Raw genomic sequence first — 21,533 nt, 5'->3', positions numbered from 1 at the left:
TGGTACAAAAAAAGATGACACTTTCTAATTTGTTTTTAAATTTCTAATCTCTCTTCGATTTCTACTCAACTACAATACTTAAGAATGAAATTGGGTGAGTTTTCAATATGAAATCATTATTTTAACACATTTGTATGTCATTTATCATTTTATTTTTTTTTTTATTTTTTCTGTTTTTTATTTGGTGATTGCTCACATTGACGTTTGATTTTTATTGATCAAGCGCCTAATGATGTCCGTGTCCATTTAAATCGTTCGGTTTGTCATTACCATTGTGGTACTCATCGTCCATTAATATTGGTTTTTGACACACAAAAAATACGCTTAAATATTCGCTTTGTTGCATTGAACGTGGATATTGAGCATATTTTGTCTTCATGCCTGTCTCATTTTTCTGATGATTGAAAAAAAATAAAGGGTCTTACGGGAGTAAGACGAACTTTTCCGCACGGTGGTAGTTGCGTATTTTATTAAGCAAGTTCAATATAATATTTGTTCGATTTTTCAAGCCTTTCAAGCGGCGTAAAGTTCGAGACTAAAAAATATGTTCAAACCTTGGCATCGAAATATTCTTTAATTTAATAGCAGAAGTACTCGAGAAAAGATTTTTCACACTTTCATGCACAGTAAGAAAATATCAGCCGACGCTATACGCAAAACCGACTGGTACGTGCGCTTATACGTTTTTACATCTTTTACATCTATTACCATACGATTTTTCGACTGTGCGAAGACACGCACAAAGAGTAACGAATCAGTCGAAAAATCGTATGGTCACTAGATGTAAAAGATGTAAAAACGTATAAGCGCACGTACCAGTCGGTTTTGCGTATAGCGTCGGCTGATATTTTCTTTCTGTGTGATGAACCCATTTGTACGACATTTGAAAGTATTTTACTTTCTAACAAAACACTATAAAATAATATGTCTGACGTTAATTTTGCCATAAAAATTATTTTTGAAACACTTTTCATAACTAAAGTCACAAAAAATTTGGATTTTTGTATGGGAGCCATGTCTGTATGCTACCTTAATGCCGTGAAACTTTGTACAGGTTATTTTTTTCACAAATTTTGAAAAATTTGTATGGGAGGTACCCCTAATATTGATTAAAATCTCTTCAAACTTTCAAAATGTCATTTTTTTGTGTAAAAAACAGTCTGTGCAAAGTTTTACGTCATTGAGGTAGCATACAGACATGACTGCCATACAAAAATTCAATTTTTTGTGATTTTTTCAAGGAAACTGTATCAAAAATTGATTGTATCTCAAAACTAACGTCGGATTCGGTTTTCTCGTGCCAAAAAACCCCCCAATACATATTTTTGAGTGTTTAAGTCTACATTAAGTATGACTTTTGGACGAAAATTGGACACTTTTTCATAGGTATCACTCCAGGCATGAAATTTTTCTCCATCAATCAAAGTCGCTCAAAATCTAATGATTTCTATTCCTCGGGACCCCCAATCATCCTGTAAACTCAGATTTTGAAATAATATTCTAAGCTGAGCGCAATCTTGCTAACAAATGTTGCGTACAACGTACAACGTACAACAAAAACCATGCTCAAAACGGCCTGATTCGAGTTCTCTGACCTCAGAAACGTCCAGAAAACATGTTTCTGAAGTTTTCAAAATTTTGACCGATTACAATACTTTTCACCTTACACTATGTGTGCGGAAAAGTAAAAAGAGATTCATTAGAATAATAAAATTATTTCAAATTATACGCTATATTGTGAGTAGCATACTTCCATATCCATGATTTTGTATAAGAGAAATAGAGAGAGATATATATTTTGGAAGCAGCCCAAAAAAGTTCATGCTGCACACACGAAAGTTCGTTACGCGTTTTAATACAAATCCTAAGATGTTTGGCAACGCTAGTGCAGGCCACTTCATTTCAAAAGTTACAAAAACCATCCGGTCTCATTCGAAAATTCATTGCGCTCATACGACGTTTGGTTCATCACAAAGATCCAACGATTAAAGTGGCATCGCTTATTGTCATGGAATTTTTAATTGCACGACCCGAAATTACCAACGAAATATCGGACTGTGTTGGGGTGTCACTTTGATGATTGGCTCATTTTTTTTGAAACATTGACTTTACAGAATTGATGCCGATGAAAATCTAGTCGAATCGGAATATGAAGACGATGATGAAATTGATGAAGTTCATAAAATTACTTCAAATTGCGCTGGAAAATTTAGGTGTTACCGTCAGTTGTTATATTGTAAGTCGGATTCGATTTTTTCATTTCATGGATTTCATTGATTTGAACAAAAAAAATGTATTTTATTCATTAGAAACCGAATCATTCAGCAACATCGGTGCAGGTGCGTCATCAAAGTTTACAAATTATTCTAATGATGGCGCCGCATTATATATGGATCAAGCCACATTTGTTATTAATTGCTGAAGCCCTTGAAACTACATTACAAAATGACATTTCAACCACTGCGTGCTATCAATTGTCAAATTTCATACAAAAACAAAAAAACGTGAAGACCCAAAATTACACAAAATAATAGCGACATCTGCTGAACAAATAGTAGAAACTACTGAAGAATTCAATATATATATTCTGTACATGCCCAATTGCCCATTCAGTCTGGTTTCAAACCTATCAAAAACAATACTGTCGCCACTGTTTTGTGTGGGCTGTGTGATAGCATGCTGTGATTTCAACGGTTCAAATTCGGGCCGCCAGATGTTTAGATGTTGTGGTGCATTCGATAAATGCACATCTATTATCGCAAAATAATAAGGAAAATGTCGAATTTGAACGTGACAAATTTGATTACAAGATCGAACGCAAAATTCGACAACCAAATCGATGTTCTGTAATGCATATTCTGATATTGGTGTTCATGTGTATGAACGATTGGAGGTATATTTTATTTTATGAGCGCATATTTTTTCTTTAAACTTTGACAACATATGTTGTAATGGATATGTTATTTTTCCAGAGACCAAAACAAATGCATATAATCTCATTATTGTCTGGTATATCGTTGAGCGATGAAGAAGCAATTGTGCGTGCATCGACTGTACGGGCGCTTGCCATTTTCGTATTGTTTCCATCATTAAAAGAAGGTAAATTGAAAAAAAAAAATAAAGAGGCTTACGTTCGCAAGCTGACTTTTCCGCATGGAACCGAAATTTTGGGAATAAACTGAAATTATGGTCTATGTTTGGTTGCAGTAACTTAAATCAATCTAATGCAAGACGACAGTCTACCGGCACGAATAAAGGCATCATGGGCACTTGCCAATATTACTGATGTTTTAGTCGTGAACATGTAATTATCGAAAATGAAAACTTAATGCCATTTGTCTTTTTTCTCTTCATATTATTTTTTTTTGTTCACAAATTAAGATCGGATCCGAGCATTTATTGTGGCGTCTATTTGAGTGTATGGAATGCCTTATCAGTGGCACTCTATCAGGCAAATCAATTAACCGATTTCAATGAATACAATCATCGTGATAATTTACTTGATCAGGTTTTTTTTTCGTTTTTCATTTTCCAACCAATCACACATTTTCATACTCAATATTGCTCTTTTCAACAGCTCTGAATTACAATATCAAATTTAATCAAATTGGCCACCATTGAAGATCTTGTTGATTTGGAATGCATTTTATTACAACAATTTGATTCAAATAAACAAAATTGGATTCGTGTCATAAATCGAATGGTTCCAGGAGAAGCTGCTTCGCTGCTTGAAGCGAATTTATACTTGGAAAAACTGTCAACAAATACCAGTCTCACAAATGAACAACGGAATGCCATCGAAACGATTCTCAATTGCTTTGTATCGATTACCGAATACGACGAGTAAATGAAGAATTCATTAGAATTTAAAGGAATTTATCAAGACATACTATGTCATCGTCTCTGATATGTTCCATCATACTGCACATACTAATTGTTTTCATTAAAATTGTGCCCTAAAAGGCATAATATCAAAAGAAGTTGATTTTTTTGTTGCTTTCAAAGTCAAATCACTTTGATAAAGAAAACGCTCGTAAAAGCAGTAAAAAAATTAAACAGTGTTCAATTGGAACAACCTTTATTGGAATACATTGTTAATATATATATATTTAATTTATATATTATTAATATTTTATATATATATTTTGCCGCATGTTCGCTCATTGGTGACAACTCTAAACTCTAACCCAATGCCACCTTTTCAACTGCTGGAATGAATACAAAGTCATAAGCATAATTTTTAGTTGAACAATGCAAAACGACACTTTTTGAATCATTTGTAACTTATTCTGTCGACGGCCAAGCGAGAAAATTATACCGCGTAGAGAAATCTCTTAAAAACAGAAAAACAATGCTTTCCTCTCCACTTGAACATTTTATTGTACGTTATAAATTCATAATTATGGTTGGGAAATTTTTTTCTTTCGGGAGAACACATCAATAAAACACTTAACACTTAAAGAAACTTAAACACCATTTCTAACATTTAAATGAAAATTCAAATAAACAAAATGTTTATTTCTTACCGTTTACTTGAAAACTTTATGATGATAATGGTTCGATCGTTTGTAATCGAGTGATCGCTGGTCATATCGCATGTATGAAAACTTAATTTCATAAACTGCTGAATACACGGAAATATGACTTCAAACATGCATATACATTTTTTTTAAATTTCATTATATAGCACACAAAAATGAATTATAAGCAGATTTTGAAAATGTGTCATTGTTAAATCAACCACAATTAACCTAATTCAACAATTGAGTTGTTAAAAAGAGAATCAAAACTTCATATTATCTTAACAGGTCCAATAATGTGCTTTTTTAATTCGTTGAATGTTTTTGCTGACATTGTTTTTGAATTTAAATTTTTCTTTCTGCTCTTGGAATGTATGATGGCACAATTTTTTTATGTTGAATTCAACTTTTAGAGTAGCTGCTTCAATCGTTTTATCGAAATTAATTGTTTTGCTAATGGCATAGGTAAAATACTTTTAAAGCATCAAATTAAACAGATTCTTCATTTGCAATTTTTTATCTTTATTTTCATGAAAATTTTACATTTTATTGAAAAAAATGTTAAATGTTATTGATTATTAAAATGTTATTGAAAAAACAACAACAAACAAACAAGCAAACTTGAGAGGAAGGAGTAATAGTACCAACCACTGTCAATAATAATATGAACAATAATTTTATAATCAAATGACTAGATTTATTTCTATTTATACGAAAGTTTTTACTTATGCTCATTTTGGCACTCAAATTTTTATTTATTTCCAAAACATTACAGAAATTACTCAATTATTTGTGTGTTTCATTAAATTAATTGGGTCTTTTACCTTCCATATATTTGGCATTCGGTCATTTTTTAGTACATATAATTATTGTCAAATATTATTTCGGAATCTTCAACTCTATTTAACAAATAGTCTAGACATCTTACTCAATTTATGCTATCACAATTATTGAATTCGGTTTGTTCTTCTTCCAGAGGCGTGCTCGTATGGTACGACAAATCCACAAACATCCACCAATGACACCAGTGTTTCGAATTTTACAATGCCAATTCATTCAATTATAATTACCATTAGTTAATGTAAATTGAAATTTTCAATTTATTTTTTTCAATTCATTGAATTGAATTTTCAATTACCATTTACATTCAAATTGGGAAATGAATTGAAATTCATTTCAATTGCGTGAAGTTGCAGAGATTGATGCCTTATGCGGCATTTGTGCATAGCTAATGTTAAAAGTGAGGTTAATATTTGAATGCGCACATTCAACAATAACGGTTGCTGTGTCAATAAGTTTAAAAGAAATCGCAGCAATGAAAACAGTTTCAAATTTTAATTTTTTTTAATTTTTATATCAATATTAAATTTTAAATATATATACATTTTAATTTACATTCAAAATGTTATTATAAATGAATTGACGGTAAAAAATTGAAAACAATCGAGAGTAGTAATATGGGAGCCAACTAAAATCTCTGCAACTTCACACAATTGAAATGAATTTCAATTCATTTCTCAATTTGAATGTAAATGGTAAATGAAAATTCAATTTAATGAATTGAAAAAAATAAATTGAAAATTTCAATTTACATTAACTAATGGTAATTGATTTTCAAATAAATGAATTGAAAAAACTAATCATTATTTCAAACTCTGAATGACACCATAAAGTAAAGCAAATGAAATCTGTAACGAAATTTAAAAACAAAATAAAATGCTGTGCCATCGAAATCGAATCAATTCGAAGCTTGTTTACAAAAATGACGGTGTTTGTTTCATATCCATGTCTTTCCCATGTCCAGCAGCCCCATTCATGTTTTAGTTGTAGATTGATTGTTTTCCCATATGTGCTATTTTGAAAGCACGAAAAATGGTCAATGTCGGAATAACTTCTCAGGTCTGTGCCACAAACTTGCTTATGGAAATATATAATTTCGATATAATTTCATAATGATCCCAACATTCTTTGCTAGAATGTTTCTTCTTTGCTTAGTCGGTAAGCTTTTGAAATCTACATTGCAGTCAAACACACAAACAATCATCAAAAACAATCCGTCTATAATTCTCATTGTTAAATTAATGCAATTTTATGTTCGTTCAATCACTGTATTTTTTATTACTAATTAACCTCTGTATCAAAGCTAGTTTATCAGAAAATTGTTAAAATTTCTTTGTTTTATTGGTGTCGAAATTTTGTAGAAGTATACAATGCAATTGCTAATATTGAACTGCTGAAACAGAAAAACATACACATACACACAAACTTACATTCACGCTGCAACCGAAGCATGCGCACGAAGTAAAACAAAGAAGTAAAATACAGGATTGTTAAACAGCAAATCAGCATCTTTCTTCAAAACTCTCGTCCATGTGTAGATGGAAACATACGTCCTATGACATTCTGGAAGAATTTATTGCAATCGATCCATTTTTAGTGGGCAATAATTTGACGATTGCCGATATTAGTGCGTCAATAACAATACTACCTCTTGACATATACGGTCCACTTAAACCTGATAAGCATGCAAAAACCATCGCCTGAGCATGCAAAAACCAGTTGCCAAATAAAACACTCACAGTTCTCGAATAAACAAGTTTTATTAAGTCATTAGAAAATAATTTTTCAAACCGAGGTATTGGAGAGATTACAATAATTCACATTTCTACGATGAAAGCATGCTTATTTAAACATACGCAAGCAGAATTTTATCTTATTTTTTTCCACGTGTGCTTGCTTTTTGCTTTTCACGCATATTTTTCGAAAATGCGAAAGAATTCTATTTTTTAGTACATATAGATAAACAAGTGGGTACAAAACAGTCTTTCCAATATTTGTCCAAATTGTTGCTTTATAGATGAAGTTCTTTAGCATGTTAGATGTGACTAAAATTTTGAAAAAATGTTCTATAACGTCACCAAATATATTTTGATAACACTTTCAGAGCAAATTACCACTGTTTTTTCAAAATTTTGTTTTTAAAAACGTATGGAAATTTTCTTAAACCATAAAAATAATTTACAATTGAGTCTTATTTTGCAATGTTTTCATCAATAACTAAAAACCTTTAACTCGTTGAATATTTTCATTCCAAATTTATTAAGTTCCATTTAAAAGAAACATTCGCAATATTCTCAAATACACCAAATCATCATTTTAACAGGTGTTTCATTTCGAAATACACTGCCAAAGTACTTGGAAGTAATGCTTGATGTATCGATGCATAAACGAGTGTTATTCAAAAAATATTTCGAAGCCCCAGAAGGATCCGCAGAAAAATTAACCAATCTAATCAAAATTATATGATTTGAATTCGAACCATATCGACTTTCGTCAAGATACACAGAAATGTGATAGTTCGCTGTACTAGAGCTACTACTCACAAGGTCGATCGAGTATTCTGTCTGTGTTTTGTCGAAAGAGCATCTGAAGACCTACAAATTGAGCGATTTTAATCAAAGTCGTAGAATTTAAACTCGAGCTATAATGACTTTTGCTTGAAAATTCATAAAAATACACAGAAATGTGATAGTTCGCTGTACTAGAGCTACTACTCACAAGGTCAATCGAGTATTCTGTCTGTGTTTTTTCGAAAGGGCATCTGAAGACCTACAAACTGAGCGATTTTAATCAAAATCGTAGAATTTGAACTCGAGTTACAATGTACAAATCAAGTTGTCTTGAAGTTCCCATACAAATTCTTAGGAAAAACCTCATTTACAAGAAAAATAATTTTCCTGGACGAATTTTCCAAAAAGAAAAATATAGTTTTCGTGGATTGGGCTCAGGAATCTGAAAAAATAGGTTTCAAGTTGATAGCTGATACCTTACTTGAGTTATGCGTGGTACAAACAAACAAACAAACAAACAAACCGAAAACGATTCTAAAGCTTGATTATACATCAAGCAATATCTTCGCAAAATAACATGTATAAAAAGCGGTGTAATTCAAGAGGATCAATAATTCTATTTTTTTGTGACGATTGAATCGATCGAAAAATAGAAAGAAAATATTGATATTTTCATGAAAAATGAAGTGTTTATTACTATTCTTCGCCGTGTGCCTTGTAAGTAGTTTGTTTTTAATTGAGTATTAAGTCTCTACACTTTAAAAATTCACACATACATTGTTTCCTCAAAATACAGGTGCACCAATGTGCAGGTGGAGCTTCAAGTTGAAATGAACGGCAAAATGCATGTACGATTTGACTTTGTGTACGCGCTCAACCTTTTTACTTCTTCAGATGCACATGTTGTGAATGCGTGTGAATGAGTGAACGAATGTGGAATGTGTGATGATAAGATTGAATGTATGTATGATCGAGCGAGCGAGCGAGCGAGTGCAGCGGCCGTGATTTGAATGAGATGGAATGATACAAATAATTACGAGTATTTTTTCAAATTATTGTTTGTCAGTCAGACAAAACTAATGTTGTTTCTTTCATGTTATTAGCACCTAGTTTAGGCATTAATAATTGATACACGATGCCAATTTTTACCTGCTTTAATAACAATAGTTCAATCATAAAGTAATCAATGAGCAATTTGAGCATAGTTGATGTCTACAAATATTGTTGTCTAATTATTTCGTGTACATATTCGTATGTGATTTTGTGTCATCGATAAAAAAACATAGGCCAACGAAGCCAACGACGGCGATCATCATATATTACAGAGCTTTCGTCGTGAGAACATCTTCAAGACCAAAAAAAACTATAGAAATGGCTGTTATGCGTATATTAAAATTAAAAGAAGTGAATATTATTCAGTTGTTCATACTGATGGTTGTGTGCTCAGGATACTGCATTCCAACGAATAATTCCTCTGATTGTGGTAAGTTAGTATTTCTTAAAAACCCCTCTGAATATCGGATTTAAATGAATTTTTTGAATCTTTTTCACTTTTTGAATTCAATCAAATCACCTTTAGTGCTCAACTTCCAGATTAAAAAAGTTCAATTTTATTAATTTTTTATCAATTTCTAAAATTGAACTTTAAAATACTTAACTCTGAATAGTACAAATCGATTTTGCAGATGAAAAAAGAATTTAAATCGCAGTCTTTTTACTTATCTTAATTATAATTTAAAATTTTAGTTATTGTTGGATCGCATGAATATATCTCTGAAAATGATTTGATTTCCTGGGGAAAAGAACGTACATACACATTACCGTGGGAGGTTCGTGTTTTGGATCCTGGTTGTAAAGCAATTTTGATATCAAACAAACACGTGCTAGCTAGAACCAGCTGTATTTTTCAAGGAATCGATCCGACAACTTTTCACAGTGATGGTACTTCAAATGAGTTGAGGTACTTCTTTTCTAACTATAACTAATAACCTTATTACCATTAGTTTTACCCAATTTTTGTGTATCTAAATTAGACAGAGAGTCTAATCTCTTTTTTTTATTTATGCAGCCTTCCTCATACCAAAGTTCTTATAACGAATAGCTATGCCATAAAAGTACATAAGATCTATGTACATAAAAGTTATAACAACTGGACTCGTGATGGTGATATTTCAATTCTGGAACTGAGTGAATCAGTTTTTCTCCTAAGAAACTATATATATCCGGCTGTTTTGCCTCAAGCTCCGTTAGATTTGCACCACGGAAAATTGTATGTAGCATTTAATGAAGGAGACTCTTCGCATTCAACATTTCTTCAAAAAGTGAATGCTTCAATTTGGTCAAACGATGAATGCGCTCCAGATCTGGACCATAAAATTGTTATAAAAGAAAACTTGTTGTGCATTGAAGTTACCGATGCTTGCGATCATCTTTTGGTAAAACATTCAATAATTGATTTTTTTTTCTTCAAGATAATCATCATTTGATTTATATTACAGAATGATACGTATAACCCGTATGAAGGCCCACTATACCACGTACTTAAAAATGGCAGCATGGAAATCATAGGAATACCGAAAGGTGTAAGGTGTAAATATGATTACATGGAGTCAACTGACTCTATGATAACTAAATCTGCATTGGTATACACACGTTTAGTGGATTTTTTGCCATGGATACAAAATATTTTAAACATTGGATGCGGCGACCGAACTATTCATTTTGGAAACAATCTTGATGCATTTGTATTCAAGGTAGACATGAAACAAACGGAAAAACAATGGCCACGTAAAACACACCCTATACTTTGTCTAATCGTCAAACTACGTCAACCACAAGTGAAACAGTACAAAGCAAACGATTATTTTTCATTCCTACGAACAAAACAACTAGGAGTGATATCAAAAATTGATTGCCTTTGAACAAATTTACTATAATAATGAAACTAGTTAGACTTTATTTAGTAATAATTCTTTATCAACACATTTGCATTTTTTTGTAACATTATAACTGATTATTATGATTCAAGTTCCAATAAACAAACACTGCATCTTATTCGTAATAATGTGTGAAATAAAATGATCAAAATCAACGTAAGGAGGCCAGTAGTCTAGGGAGTAAGGCTATAAAAAGTAATTTCTTAATATTTCGATGTTGCCAAAAGTGTAGTCTGGCAAATCTACGAATTGCTCGAATCTTAGTTGTGGGTGACTACCAAATAGGGCGCTATAAAGAGTATATCTTATACACTCAAAGTTAGCGCCAACTTCAACGCACACGTTGGGTTCTAACACTCCGATACACTTTTTAACGGCACTTTTGTATATAATGCCCATTTTGTCTACCAATCTACTCTTGAAAGATTTTAGACAATGTAAAAAATAATAATCACATTCACAACTGGATATTGTATATTTCGTGTGTGTTATAAGGCTATTTCCATCTCCTTTTAAAGATATCCGTTCAGCACAACATTGATCAACATTTTTCAAAAATCCAAACTCATGCTCAGGCCATAAAAAAGTTTATAAGCATACGTATTGCGCCATCTATCGAAATATGAGATATTGTAAAATTCGATAGTAAAAGTCGCTATGCGTGAAGTCAGAAAATAACATTATTTGTTTTTTTTCGATGTTTTTTCTGTTATTTTATTATTATCATTATTATTTGGAATTATACTACCAAAAAATTGTGAAAAAGTTGTATTTAAACTGATTTATTCATCATTTGTAAATATACCCTGACTTTTCGTAGTATTTTTACACAATGATGATGATGTGACTTTCATTTTAACACATTTTATAAATTTACTACGAAAATTCAGCATAAATTTACAAATGACTTACAACACAGTGTTCGTCGGAACATAGCGCCATCTATTGAAACAACTTTTTTGTGTGTATATTTATAGAATTTCACACTGTATAATATACATTAAATTAAATTAATGTATGGCACCAAACCGTTTCTCGTTCAAGCCGAAACAACCGAAACACCACCAACCAATTTCATGCCATTTTCAATCTCGTTGGGAAATCGAATTCGTGTTCTTTACATTACTTTAACACAAGCCCTTTGCAACGAAAGTTCGTTACCCGTTTTAATACAAATCCTAAGATGTTACAAAAACCATCCGGTCTCATTCGAAAATTCATTGCACTCATACGACGTTTGGTTCATCACAAAGATCCAACGATTAAAGTGGCATCGCTTATTGTCATGGAATTTTTAATTGCACGAACCGAAATTACCAACGAAATATCGGACTGTGTTGGGGTGTCACTTTGATGATGGGCTCATTTTCTTTGAAACATTGACTTTACAGAATTGATGCCGATGAAAATCTAGTCGAATCGGAATATGAAGACGATGATGAAATTGATGAAGTTCATAAAATTACTTCAAATTGCGCTGGAAAATTTAGGTGTTACCGTCAGTTGCTATATTGTAAGTCGGATTCGATTTTTTCATTTCATGGATTTCATTGATTTGAACAAAAAAAAATGTATTTTGTTCATTAGAAACCGAATCATTCAGCAACATCGGTGCAGGTGCGTCATCAAAGTTTACAAATTATTCTAATGATGGCGCCGCATTATATATGGATCAAGCCACATTTGTTATTAATTGCTGAAGCCCTTGAAACTACATTACAAAATGACATTTCAACGGTTCAAATTCGGGCCGCCAGATGTTTAGATGTTGTGGTGCATTCGATAAATGCGCATCTATTATCGCAAAATAATAAGGAAAATGTCGAATTTGAACGTGACAAATTTGATTACAAGATCGAACGCAAAATTCGACAACCAAATCGATGTTCTGTAATGCATATTCTGATATTGGTGTTCATGTGTATGAACGATTGGAGGTATATTTTATTTTATGAGCGCATATTTTTTCTTTAAACTTTGACAACATATGTTGTAATGGATATGTTATTTTTCCAGAGACCAAAACAAATGCATATAATCTCATTATTGTCTGGTATATCGTATTATTTATGGAGCAAACCTCAAATGTTATATCGTAGGACTCAGAAGTATGTTTATTTTTTATAAATGGGTTAGAAAGTTGCAAATTTTCTCAAAAAACGCAAATTTTTCATAATGTTTTCGATTGTGACCATGTTCATGGATCAGTTCGACTTAAATGCTTGTCCGATCCTTCAAATTGACTTTAATCAATATTTATAATGATTTGGCATGGCATACAATCCATTAGAATGCATTTAAAAAGATTTAAAATTATTTTGTACTCGGTTGATTCCATCGATAAAATACTTGAGAGTTGAAAAGTTTCCTCAATACCGAGCCATTTTTCGACCCTCAAATGTTGTCGAATCACTGCAAAACCACTTCCATTCGATTCCTCGTTGAAAATTAGGTGGGAAATGTGGTATTTGCATTGATGGTCGGATGGTCTCTCCATGAAATATGGTACATCTTAGAGAAATTACGCAGTCAAAACCAAAGACAAAAGATTTTGTGAAAAATGTTATTTTCAGTAAAAGAATGTAAAAAAAGGAGAGAAAAGTCGAAGGAAAATTAATTGGATCAAATAACAATATTCAACCAAATTAATTTAATTTAGTTTTTCCTTAAATGGTTTGCATAAATACAAACAGAAATCATCATTGAAATAAATACGTCAACAAATTTATTTGAAATTCATGTAGTGTGAATGAATTCAAAAGCTATAAGCGAGTGAGAGTTAATGATGTTGTCATCACATTCCGAACAATAATAATAATTGTAAATATAGAAGAAGATCGGCGCAAAAGGAAATACTGAAAGAAGTAAACAAAAATCTAAATGAAGATATGCGGCATTAGAAAAATTGTTTTGAATTTGTAGATTTTTTTAGAATGATTATTATTATTATTCGCAAATTACGTGTTACAAAGTAGACGTTTTTATTGTCGGGTGGGAATAAATGATTTGCAGTCATTGAGCCAGCTTTCTCGAACTTCTTTGGCGATTTCGGCGAATTTTGGCTTTGACTTGTTTGATGAGTGCTTTTGTACGAACGGATCTTTTTCTCCCAGTTTTCTTTTGTATGTCAACAGCGCCACGTTCCTTGTATTGTTTAATGGTACGTTCAATAAATCTCATGCAAACCTGTTCATTTTGAAGCTGTCAGGAAATATCAATATTTCGAAAACCGCGTTTGTGCAAATTTAAGACAATACTTAGGCTAAGGATTAACAAACATAACGGTACAAGACCGGGTGTATCACAATAGACTGAATATTACATATAAACCCGACAGTTATTCTGGCACACCCTGTATGTCTGACTGAATTTGTGGAAATGATATGCAGAATGTTTTTATATGAATATAAATGAAGTTAATTCGGATTTAAATTGAAATTCATCACATCCCTGAGGTAAATTTAATCGCATTACACTTTACTTCTCTGCTCTTTTTTCCCCAAACACTATTCACTATTGACGAATAAAAGTGATGTTAAGATATGATCGAAAATAGATAGATAATAGATTGGAATCTTGTGATTTACATATTTTGTCCATAAATTGTAATAAATAAATAAATTCCATATAGTTGACTTCTGATAGATTTTTATTTTTATAACTTTTGTTTTAGAGAAGTTAATGTATTTTTGATTAATGTGCGGATGAAATTGTTTTGAATTCAATATAGTTATAATATTAGCATTATTTGTAATATGCGGACTAGTATTATAATATGTATATTATTCTATTATTATTGTAATCGTTAATAGTTAAACCTAATGAGTGTTTGCTTGCCTCTTTTGTCTCAATAGAGATTGAATCTCGACAATGGATGTATGTGTGTATTTCTATTATTTTTCGCTTTTAATCAAAGTCGAATTCAAACTCTCTTAAATGGCTACAATGGATATATTACGTATGTATGTGAGTGCGTATTTGTCAATTCTCAATAAAGAGCTCCAATCGAACTTCGATGGAACGAATTCGAAATGAAAATTTGATTTTTATGAATTTGATGTGTTTGTGCACTTATATCCGAAATGATCGATCAATGTAAATTTGTAATTGGTTTATACAAATTATTATACGATTAAAATCTAAAAACTATAACGAATAAAAAAAATGAAAATTTTTGTTGTGGAAATTGTCCAAGTTTGACCTATTTTCACATTAGATCCATGTGTAACTTAATCACTTGTTCAAAAAAAACCAATCATTTGTTTTTTCTCTCTTTTCAATGAAAAAAAAAACCAGGCACCATTGACCTCAACGAATTATCTGTACGAAATGGATAAGCTGACGCAAGAAATAACAAACACTGTGATATCAGCGCGAAAAATTGGCATCATGGGACCCGTGCAAATTCGTGACAATTTACATGTTAAAATACCAGCCACGATAAATGCCAGCCAATTGAATAAGTTGCGACGTCAATTTCTCAACTACAACAAAATGCATTCGGCCGGTGGTCATAATTTGGATAAAGCACCCGATCTATTTGTACAATTTTTGAATGCAAATTTTTGAAAAAGTAAAAAACAAAATCCTACATATTAAAACAATTTAAATGAAAAAAAAATTTATATATAAAAAAATGGTTAATGCTTAACAACAATTTTGAGTGTTTTTCTTCATTTCCCTGAATGTTCATTTTGGTGGAAGCCGAAACGACTATATATACTTATTTGTTTTTTAATTCAAATTATAATTTTCTTATTTCGAATAAGAATTTTTCTGCCTAATATCGAAATTTGTTATTTTATGTTTCTGTCTAAATCTACTGGCATTACAATCTAATCCCGCGGGTCTGGTACAAAAAAAGATGACACTTTCTAATTTGTTTTTAAATTTCTAAACTCTCTTCGATTTCTACTCAACTACAATACTTAAGAATGAAATTGGGTTAGTTTTCAATATGAAATCATTATTTTAACACATTTGTATGTCATTTATCAGTTTTTATTTTTTTTATTTTTTCTGTTTTTTATTTGGTGATTGCTCACATTGACGTTTGATTTTTATTGATCAAGCGCCTAATGATGTCCGTGTCCATTTAAATCGTTCGGTTTGTCATTACCATTGTGGTACTCATCGTCCATTAATATTGGTTTTTGACACACAAAAAATACGCTTAAATATTCGCTTTGTTGCATTGAACGTGGATTTTGAGCATATTTTGTCTTCATGCCTGTCTCATTTTTCTGATGATTGAAAAAAAAAGAGATTCATTGGAATAATAAAATTATTTCAAATTATACGCTATATTGTGAGAAGCATACTTCCATATCCATGATTTTGTATAAGAGAAAGAGAGGGAGGGGGAGAGATTTTTTTGAGAGAATGGAGGAACATTTCTGTCTACCTGTCTTTTTTATATTTCTCTTATATGCTCTTATACAAAAGCATAGTTATGCGTTTTATTTCTGTTATTATCTTTGACTCAAATTGAAGTCAGATTTTTAAGCTCACCAAAATTGTAAATCCAACGCCACGGATTATCAAAAGCAGGTCTTCGTATGATGGTTCAATGCTTCCCTCGCCCGAAACATCAGAATAATGATACAACAATGGGCCTAAATTTACCCAAATTGCACCCGGTCGTAAAATCCTAAAAATGGACATATTTTTGTTAGTCGTCAAATATTAATTTTTCCATAAAGCAGATAAAAACATTGTTATCAAAATAGTTGTTGTTGTTTAACAGTTTATAGACAAAAGTTATCTCTTATTTGTACGTCGATATTTTGTGTATTGCGACATTGTATTCGTCTTATGTCTGCAATTTCAATAAATTCTTGCAAGAAAATGATGCAATTTATCGATCGAATTAGACAAGATTTGGCTAGTTACGTAACAACCTCATTATCTTTGTATATATTTCACTTGAAAATAGCATTCGAAACGTCCAACAAAAATGACGTCAACACAAGACTTCTAATCTCGTATATACGAAACATACAAATTGCAAACAAATTACGAACGATAAATGAGTTTATATTTATATATATAAATCGGGGAGGCGGACATGGGAGAGAGTGTCATAGACAAACACATGTGTGATAAAGCAGAATATTGATTTGTGCAATATTTCCGCGAACAACAATATTTTTTCGACAATAATAACAAAATAGAGAGAGGCAAATCACATTAATTCGCGATAACAATTAGTTGATATTTTCTTCGTTTGCACTTGAGCGCACAAATCTCTTGGGTGCGCACAATTTTTATTTCGACAAAACGATAAAAAAAAACTAATTAATACCGAACCGTAGACATTAAATGAGTTGTTTGCAACAGATAATAGCATCTAAGCTTCCCATGGGACTATTGTCGAATCTATTTTGTTTGTGCAATTTTTTGATTTATAAACAAACGAGCTTGAATTCACCCAAAACAGAACGAAGAAAACAAATAGAAACCATCAAAACGTAAACAGCGCGTGAAAGTCATTTCAGAAAAACCAGAGATGTGGCCTTATACTATGACGATTCATATTATTGTTTGGTATTTAATATTTATATACTTATACTCACTTATAAATGGTCTCAACGAACTCTATAATATTATTTGCGCAATCTATGAAAAAACACGTGGCAACACAATCCCAATAATTCGATGTATTATACACCTGCGTGAAAGGATTTTGGTTAAGGAAATTTTAATTTTTTTATGTTTTAAAATTTTAGAAAAATTTTACCTGCAGAAAATCACCGGCCACCATATTGAATCCGCCTTTTGGCTTTGCCTTGGTCGGACTTACATCGGGAAATTGAACCGGTATTACCTGATCTTTGCGATGTAAATTATTCACATACTGATGAACGTACGGATACTATGGAGAGAGAAAAAAAAAACAAATTTTCAATTAATTGTTTCGCAATTGTAAACACACGAAGGGTGTCAGTGATTTTCTTTTTGAGTATTTTTTTTAAAAGATTTTTGTTATTTCAATGTAAATCTACTTACAATCGTGTATTGATTTTCAACAATGCATTTATTGAGCACAAAATTGCTGGCTACCAACATAAATAGGCTAAACTCATTCCCTTCACAATAATATCCCCTGTACGCCAGTTCGTATGTCAACCGACCGAGGCCTGCACCGGGAACCAAAATACGAATCTTGCTGATGTCACTGTGAATCAAAGTGTAAACAAACGATTAAAGCAAAATAGAGAGACAGACAGAGAGAGAGAGAGAGAGAGAGAGAGAGAGAGAGAAACGATTCATCCGGAAAAGTGTAAAAGCAATGACGCGACGTCTGTTATAGTATAGAAACGATGTTGTTTAAAATTTCAATATTTATATAAACGACAATGTAAAACTATACGAGAGAAATGTATATCAAACAAATGATAATGCATAAAATCACATAAAATAAATAAAATCGTTAGATAAAGCACATCTCACACACTTATCACAGACATGCCACCAATACATAGTCATTATGTGGCATGATGTTATTTTTATACAATTTTATTTTTAATCAAAGTAATTTTCGATTACGGTGTCTTTGCGTTGTACAAAAGTGTAAGTAAAATGCTAGGGGATAGACACAAATTTATACTATACAAAACTAAGAGCAAACTAGAAGCTACTAGAAGATTATTTGTGAAAAAATGTTTACGTCGATTCATCCATATGAAAAGTATTGGCAATACATTTTATATGGAAGAATACATCGGCAGTGTATTATTTATGGAGAATTTCATCTAAAAAAAATGCATTGCCAATACATTTCTTATGACTGGATTAACGGTACATTTTTGTAAACAAAATATTTTCGATCAGTAAGAACAATGGATTCTATTGTATTCCGTATGGACGAAGAATACATTGGCAATGCAATGCGTTCAGCTCAATACTAGAAATACTAGAAGAAACTAAAAGAAACTAAATACATATTAAATGAAACTAAGTATACTAAAATTGAACAACAATTCTATATAAAAAACGCCGTGTTATTCTAGAGCGTTCAATTGGTGTCTACCCCCTAGGTAAAATGGCAAAACGGTCGTCAGTGACCGCACGCGCGCGCGCGATAAAGATGATTCATATGCTAAAATTTGTGTTGTTTACTGTTTCATGCACCCGTACGCTCGTGTATCGAAATTGTGAAATAGTCGGCAAACAATCTAAGTAAATGTGTGTGTGTGTGTGTGTGTGTGCTTACAAAATGTATATACTCACATTTTATCGGCATTATAGAATTTTTCGATTTCGTTTATGATTGGGGCATAACATTGTTGCCGCTCCTCTTCTCCGTCTGCACTCCAATCGCGTGCAAATTGCTTAAGAGTCACTTGGACCTGAGAAGTTGTCACAAGCGTATAAAAAATAAATGAAATAAAAACATGTACATTAATTTTATATGGCAAACATCAATTGAATGGCTTATAACACCTACCTTGTCCATATCTTGCAATCGAACACGAATATCGTCATCTTCGTAGCGATTGTTGTGTGATTTGGGTACCATCGCTTGATTTGCATTCTCAAACAAATTTCCAACGTCTTCCACCAATTTTCGAATTATTTGAAAATTCTCATCTGAATGGATGAATTGGTTTTGGTTTTAAATATTTTATTTCTATTTTTCGAATAGACCTGTCTCATTCATTGACCTACCTATACAATTTCGAATTCGAAATAGATGATCACGATATTTGAGCATCATACCTTGATGAGCTAATGGTAAGGTGCTTAGATAAGATTCGGTTTTATCTACACGATTCATGCTGTGAGTTCTAGAATAAACAACGAGACAAACAAACAAAATGACAATCAGTCGATTAACGCATCCCCCGCAAAGTAATTTTCATTCATTGATGTTGATTCTTATCACGATCTCAATTGAATACAACCGGCAACTAATCGGTTCATTCAATCATTTTATTTGAATTTAAAAAAATGAAAAAAAAATTCAATCATTTCGCCACTTGATTGGATTGACTTCGATTTGTTTCGGTTGCTGTCAATATCAATGAATATACACCGTCATTCATTTCCATTAATTTGAATGAATCGATAGACAGAGTACGGAGGAGAGTATAAAGGGTGCTTACCTATAGTATCGGAATGCCTTCAAAACCGATAGAAAATTGCGACGCTCCTCTTCGGCATCTTCATGCGAATAATTCTCAAAGTGTCGATCGGCCAAATGATCCATTTTAAAGCAAAAAATTTATTCACTTATCTCAGCTCACAATGTAGTATTGAAACTCCTTGAAAAACCGTAATTTTCAGTGTCAAACGAAACAATTATTTTTTGTTCACTGAAAATATGACACAAGAGAAAAAAAATAATAATAATTCAAATGTTTTATCATTCACTTGATCAAATCAAAAAATAGCACTCAATAAAAAAATTCAATTAACATACAAACACAAACAACCGAATAAAAAAACCACATACAGTCTGTCTGATTCGATTTGAAAAGGGAAAAAAAACCGAGTCACAACAACAATTTGTATCGAGAGAGAGAAAAAAAACTTAAAGTAACTGAGTGCTAGTGTAACTGCAATTTAAATACGCGAGGAACAAATACGGCGAAAATAAAAAAAAAACAGCTGAAACTAGGGTTTTATAGGTTGTCATGTGGTATGAGGCTATCGAAAAAAAATGCCGCACACACACCGATTTGTTGTAAATTACCATTTATAATGTGTGCTGTCTTGTCGTTGCGTTGATTGTTGTTTGTCTCTTTGCCACTATTATTTTTTTTCCTGGTTTTGTTGAAATATATTGAAGTAGCACACAGTAAATTTGTGGATGACACGAGAGAGTAAAATAATATCCGTACACTCTGTGCACTATTTTTTGCTGTTGTTGTTGTTACTTAGCCGTTCTATGTCTCTGCTTGTACGATTGACGGTCGATCAGTCGGTCTCTGTTCCACACAACCAAAGCAACACAATTCGTTCAAACAGCTGTAGTGTGTATGTACACGTAGCGTGCTCTTTCTTTCTTTCTCTATTTCTCTACGAGTGTGTGCAAAATGAAGCTTCCGAAATACCGACTCGAACACTAAACGGCGAATAAAATCAACAACAATTCCAAATCGACTGATGAAATTCGCATCACAATGCAAGTCTTGTACATACACACAAGCACTTGATTTACTCACAAACACACTGTCTGTAAATAAAAAAAACTATCACTCTTTACGTTTGTGTGTTTTCACAAGCTATCAATGTATGTGTACTGGTATTAAAAAAAATGTTTTTGCCTTTTTATTCAAAGCCAACCACACGAGTAGCGCGCGTGTAAATTGTTTTCTATTGTTTTATTGAAATGAGTTTCGTACATTTATTCCTACTAGCGCTGTCCTTCCTCACTACTGAATCGAGCGTATCAAATAACACTATGAATTTTACACTGTAATTCTGGGCTCACTAACTCTCACTCTCAATTCAATTCAACGATGACTTCGACGGCGATGATGATGCGAAAGAATTCTTTTCTTCTTCTTTTTTTTCGATCAACTGCTGTTAAACTGACTTTAATTTGATTTAGTGTTGAGGTGACAAACAAAAAAGTAAGAGAGAGAAATATGTGTATGTGTGTTGGAGGAAAAAAAAAGCGAATTGGAATTGCTGGCGATAATATGCACTGCTCGTTGCTGTGTTCTCGTTTCAACAATTCATCGCCTCCAAATGATGAGACCCAACTGAGAGCTCACACT

At 32.1% G+C, this 21,533-nt stretch overlaps 3 protein-coding genes across 3 annotated transcripts in view; 2 read left to right on the top strand and 1 right to left on the bottom strand.

Annotated features, from left to right (window-relative positions):
* LOC116348360 (protein KTI12 homolog) overlaps positions 1–15,418 on the top strand; it is a 27,034-nt gene extending 11,616 nt beyond the window's left edge. The window contains exon 3 of the mRNA XM_031779339.1: positions 15,103–15,418. Within this exon, the coding sequence (XP_031635199.1) occupies positions 15,103–15,375 (273 nt within the window). The 3' untranslated portion in view covers positions 15,376–15,418. The remainder of the gene's footprint in view (positions 1–15,102) is intronic.
* On the top strand, positions 8,695–10,924 carry LOC116348359 (serine protease 40-like). The gene is made up of 5 exons (XM_031779338.1): positions 8,695–8,718; positions 8,974–9,353; positions 9,617–9,830; positions 9,939–10,305; positions 10,369–10,924. Exons 2-5 carry the CDS (start codon positions 9,242–9,244, stop codon positions 10,789–10,791), a joined length of 1,116 nt encoding a protein of 371 aa, XP_031635198.1. The 5' UTR covers positions 8,695–8,718; positions 8,974–9,241; the 3' UTR covers positions 10,792–10,924.
* On the bottom strand, positions 15,396–21,533 carry LOC116348358 (carnosine N-methyltransferase). The gene is made up of 10 exons (XM_031779337.1): positions 20,504–21,533; positions 19,914–20,123; positions 19,477–19,595; positions 19,256–19,398; positions 19,039–19,157; positions 17,815–17,983; positions 17,546–17,680; positions 17,382–17,476; positions 16,318–16,456; positions 15,396–16,049 (listed from the first exon to the last, which is right to left on the bottom strand). The coding sequence occupies exons 2-10, from the start codon at positions 20,015–20,017 to the stop codon at positions 15,882–15,884; spliced, it is 1,191 nt and encodes a 396-aa protein (XP_031635197.1). The 5' UTR covers positions 20,018–20,123; positions 20,504–21,533; the 3' UTR covers positions 15,396–15,881.

The sequence above is a fragment of the Contarinia nasturtii genome, unplaced genomic scaffold (genome assembly GCF_009176525.2).
Source record: "Contarinia nasturtii isolate CC-2019 unplaced genomic scaffold, AAFC_CNas_1.1 Cnas_scaffold_2367, whole genome shotgun sequence".
In the NCBI taxonomy this organism is placed as follows: domain Eukaryota; kingdom Metazoa; phylum Arthropoda; class Insecta; order Diptera; family Cecidomyiidae; genus Contarinia; species Contarinia nasturtii.
This window is presented reverse-complemented; position numbering and strand designations above follow the sequence as displayed.

What these genes read in the sequence shown, in the direction of transcription:
- LOC116348359 (XM_031779338.1), top strand. Translation starts at nt 9,242, where the DNA reads ATGGCTGTTATGCGTATATTAAAATTAAAAGAAGTGAATATTATTCAG. An exon ending in GAATAATTCCTCTGATTGTG is followed by an intron (nt 9,354 to 9,616) that starts GTAAGTTAGTAT and finishes TTAAAATTTTAG; the next exon opens with TTATTGTTGGATCGCATGAA. An exon ending in GGTACTTCAAATGAGTTGAG is followed by an intron (nt 9,831 to 9,938) that starts GTACTTCTTTTC and finishes TTATTTATGCAG; the next exon opens with CCTTCCTCATACCAAAGTTC.
- LOC116348358 (XM_031779337.1), bottom strand. Translation starts at nt 20,017, where the DNA reads ATGGATCATTTGGCCGATCGACACTTTGAGAATTATTCGCATGAAGAT. An exon ending in TCGAATTCGAAATTGTATAG is followed by an intron (nt 19,399 to 19,476) that starts GTAGGTCAATGA and finishes TCATCCATTCAG; the next exon opens with ATGAGAATTTTCAAATAATT. An exon ending in GCGTTGGATTTACAATTTTG is followed by an intron (nt 16,050 to 16,317) that starts GTGAGCTTAAAA and finishes TTCAATCATCAG; the next exon opens with AAAAATGAGACAGGCATGAA.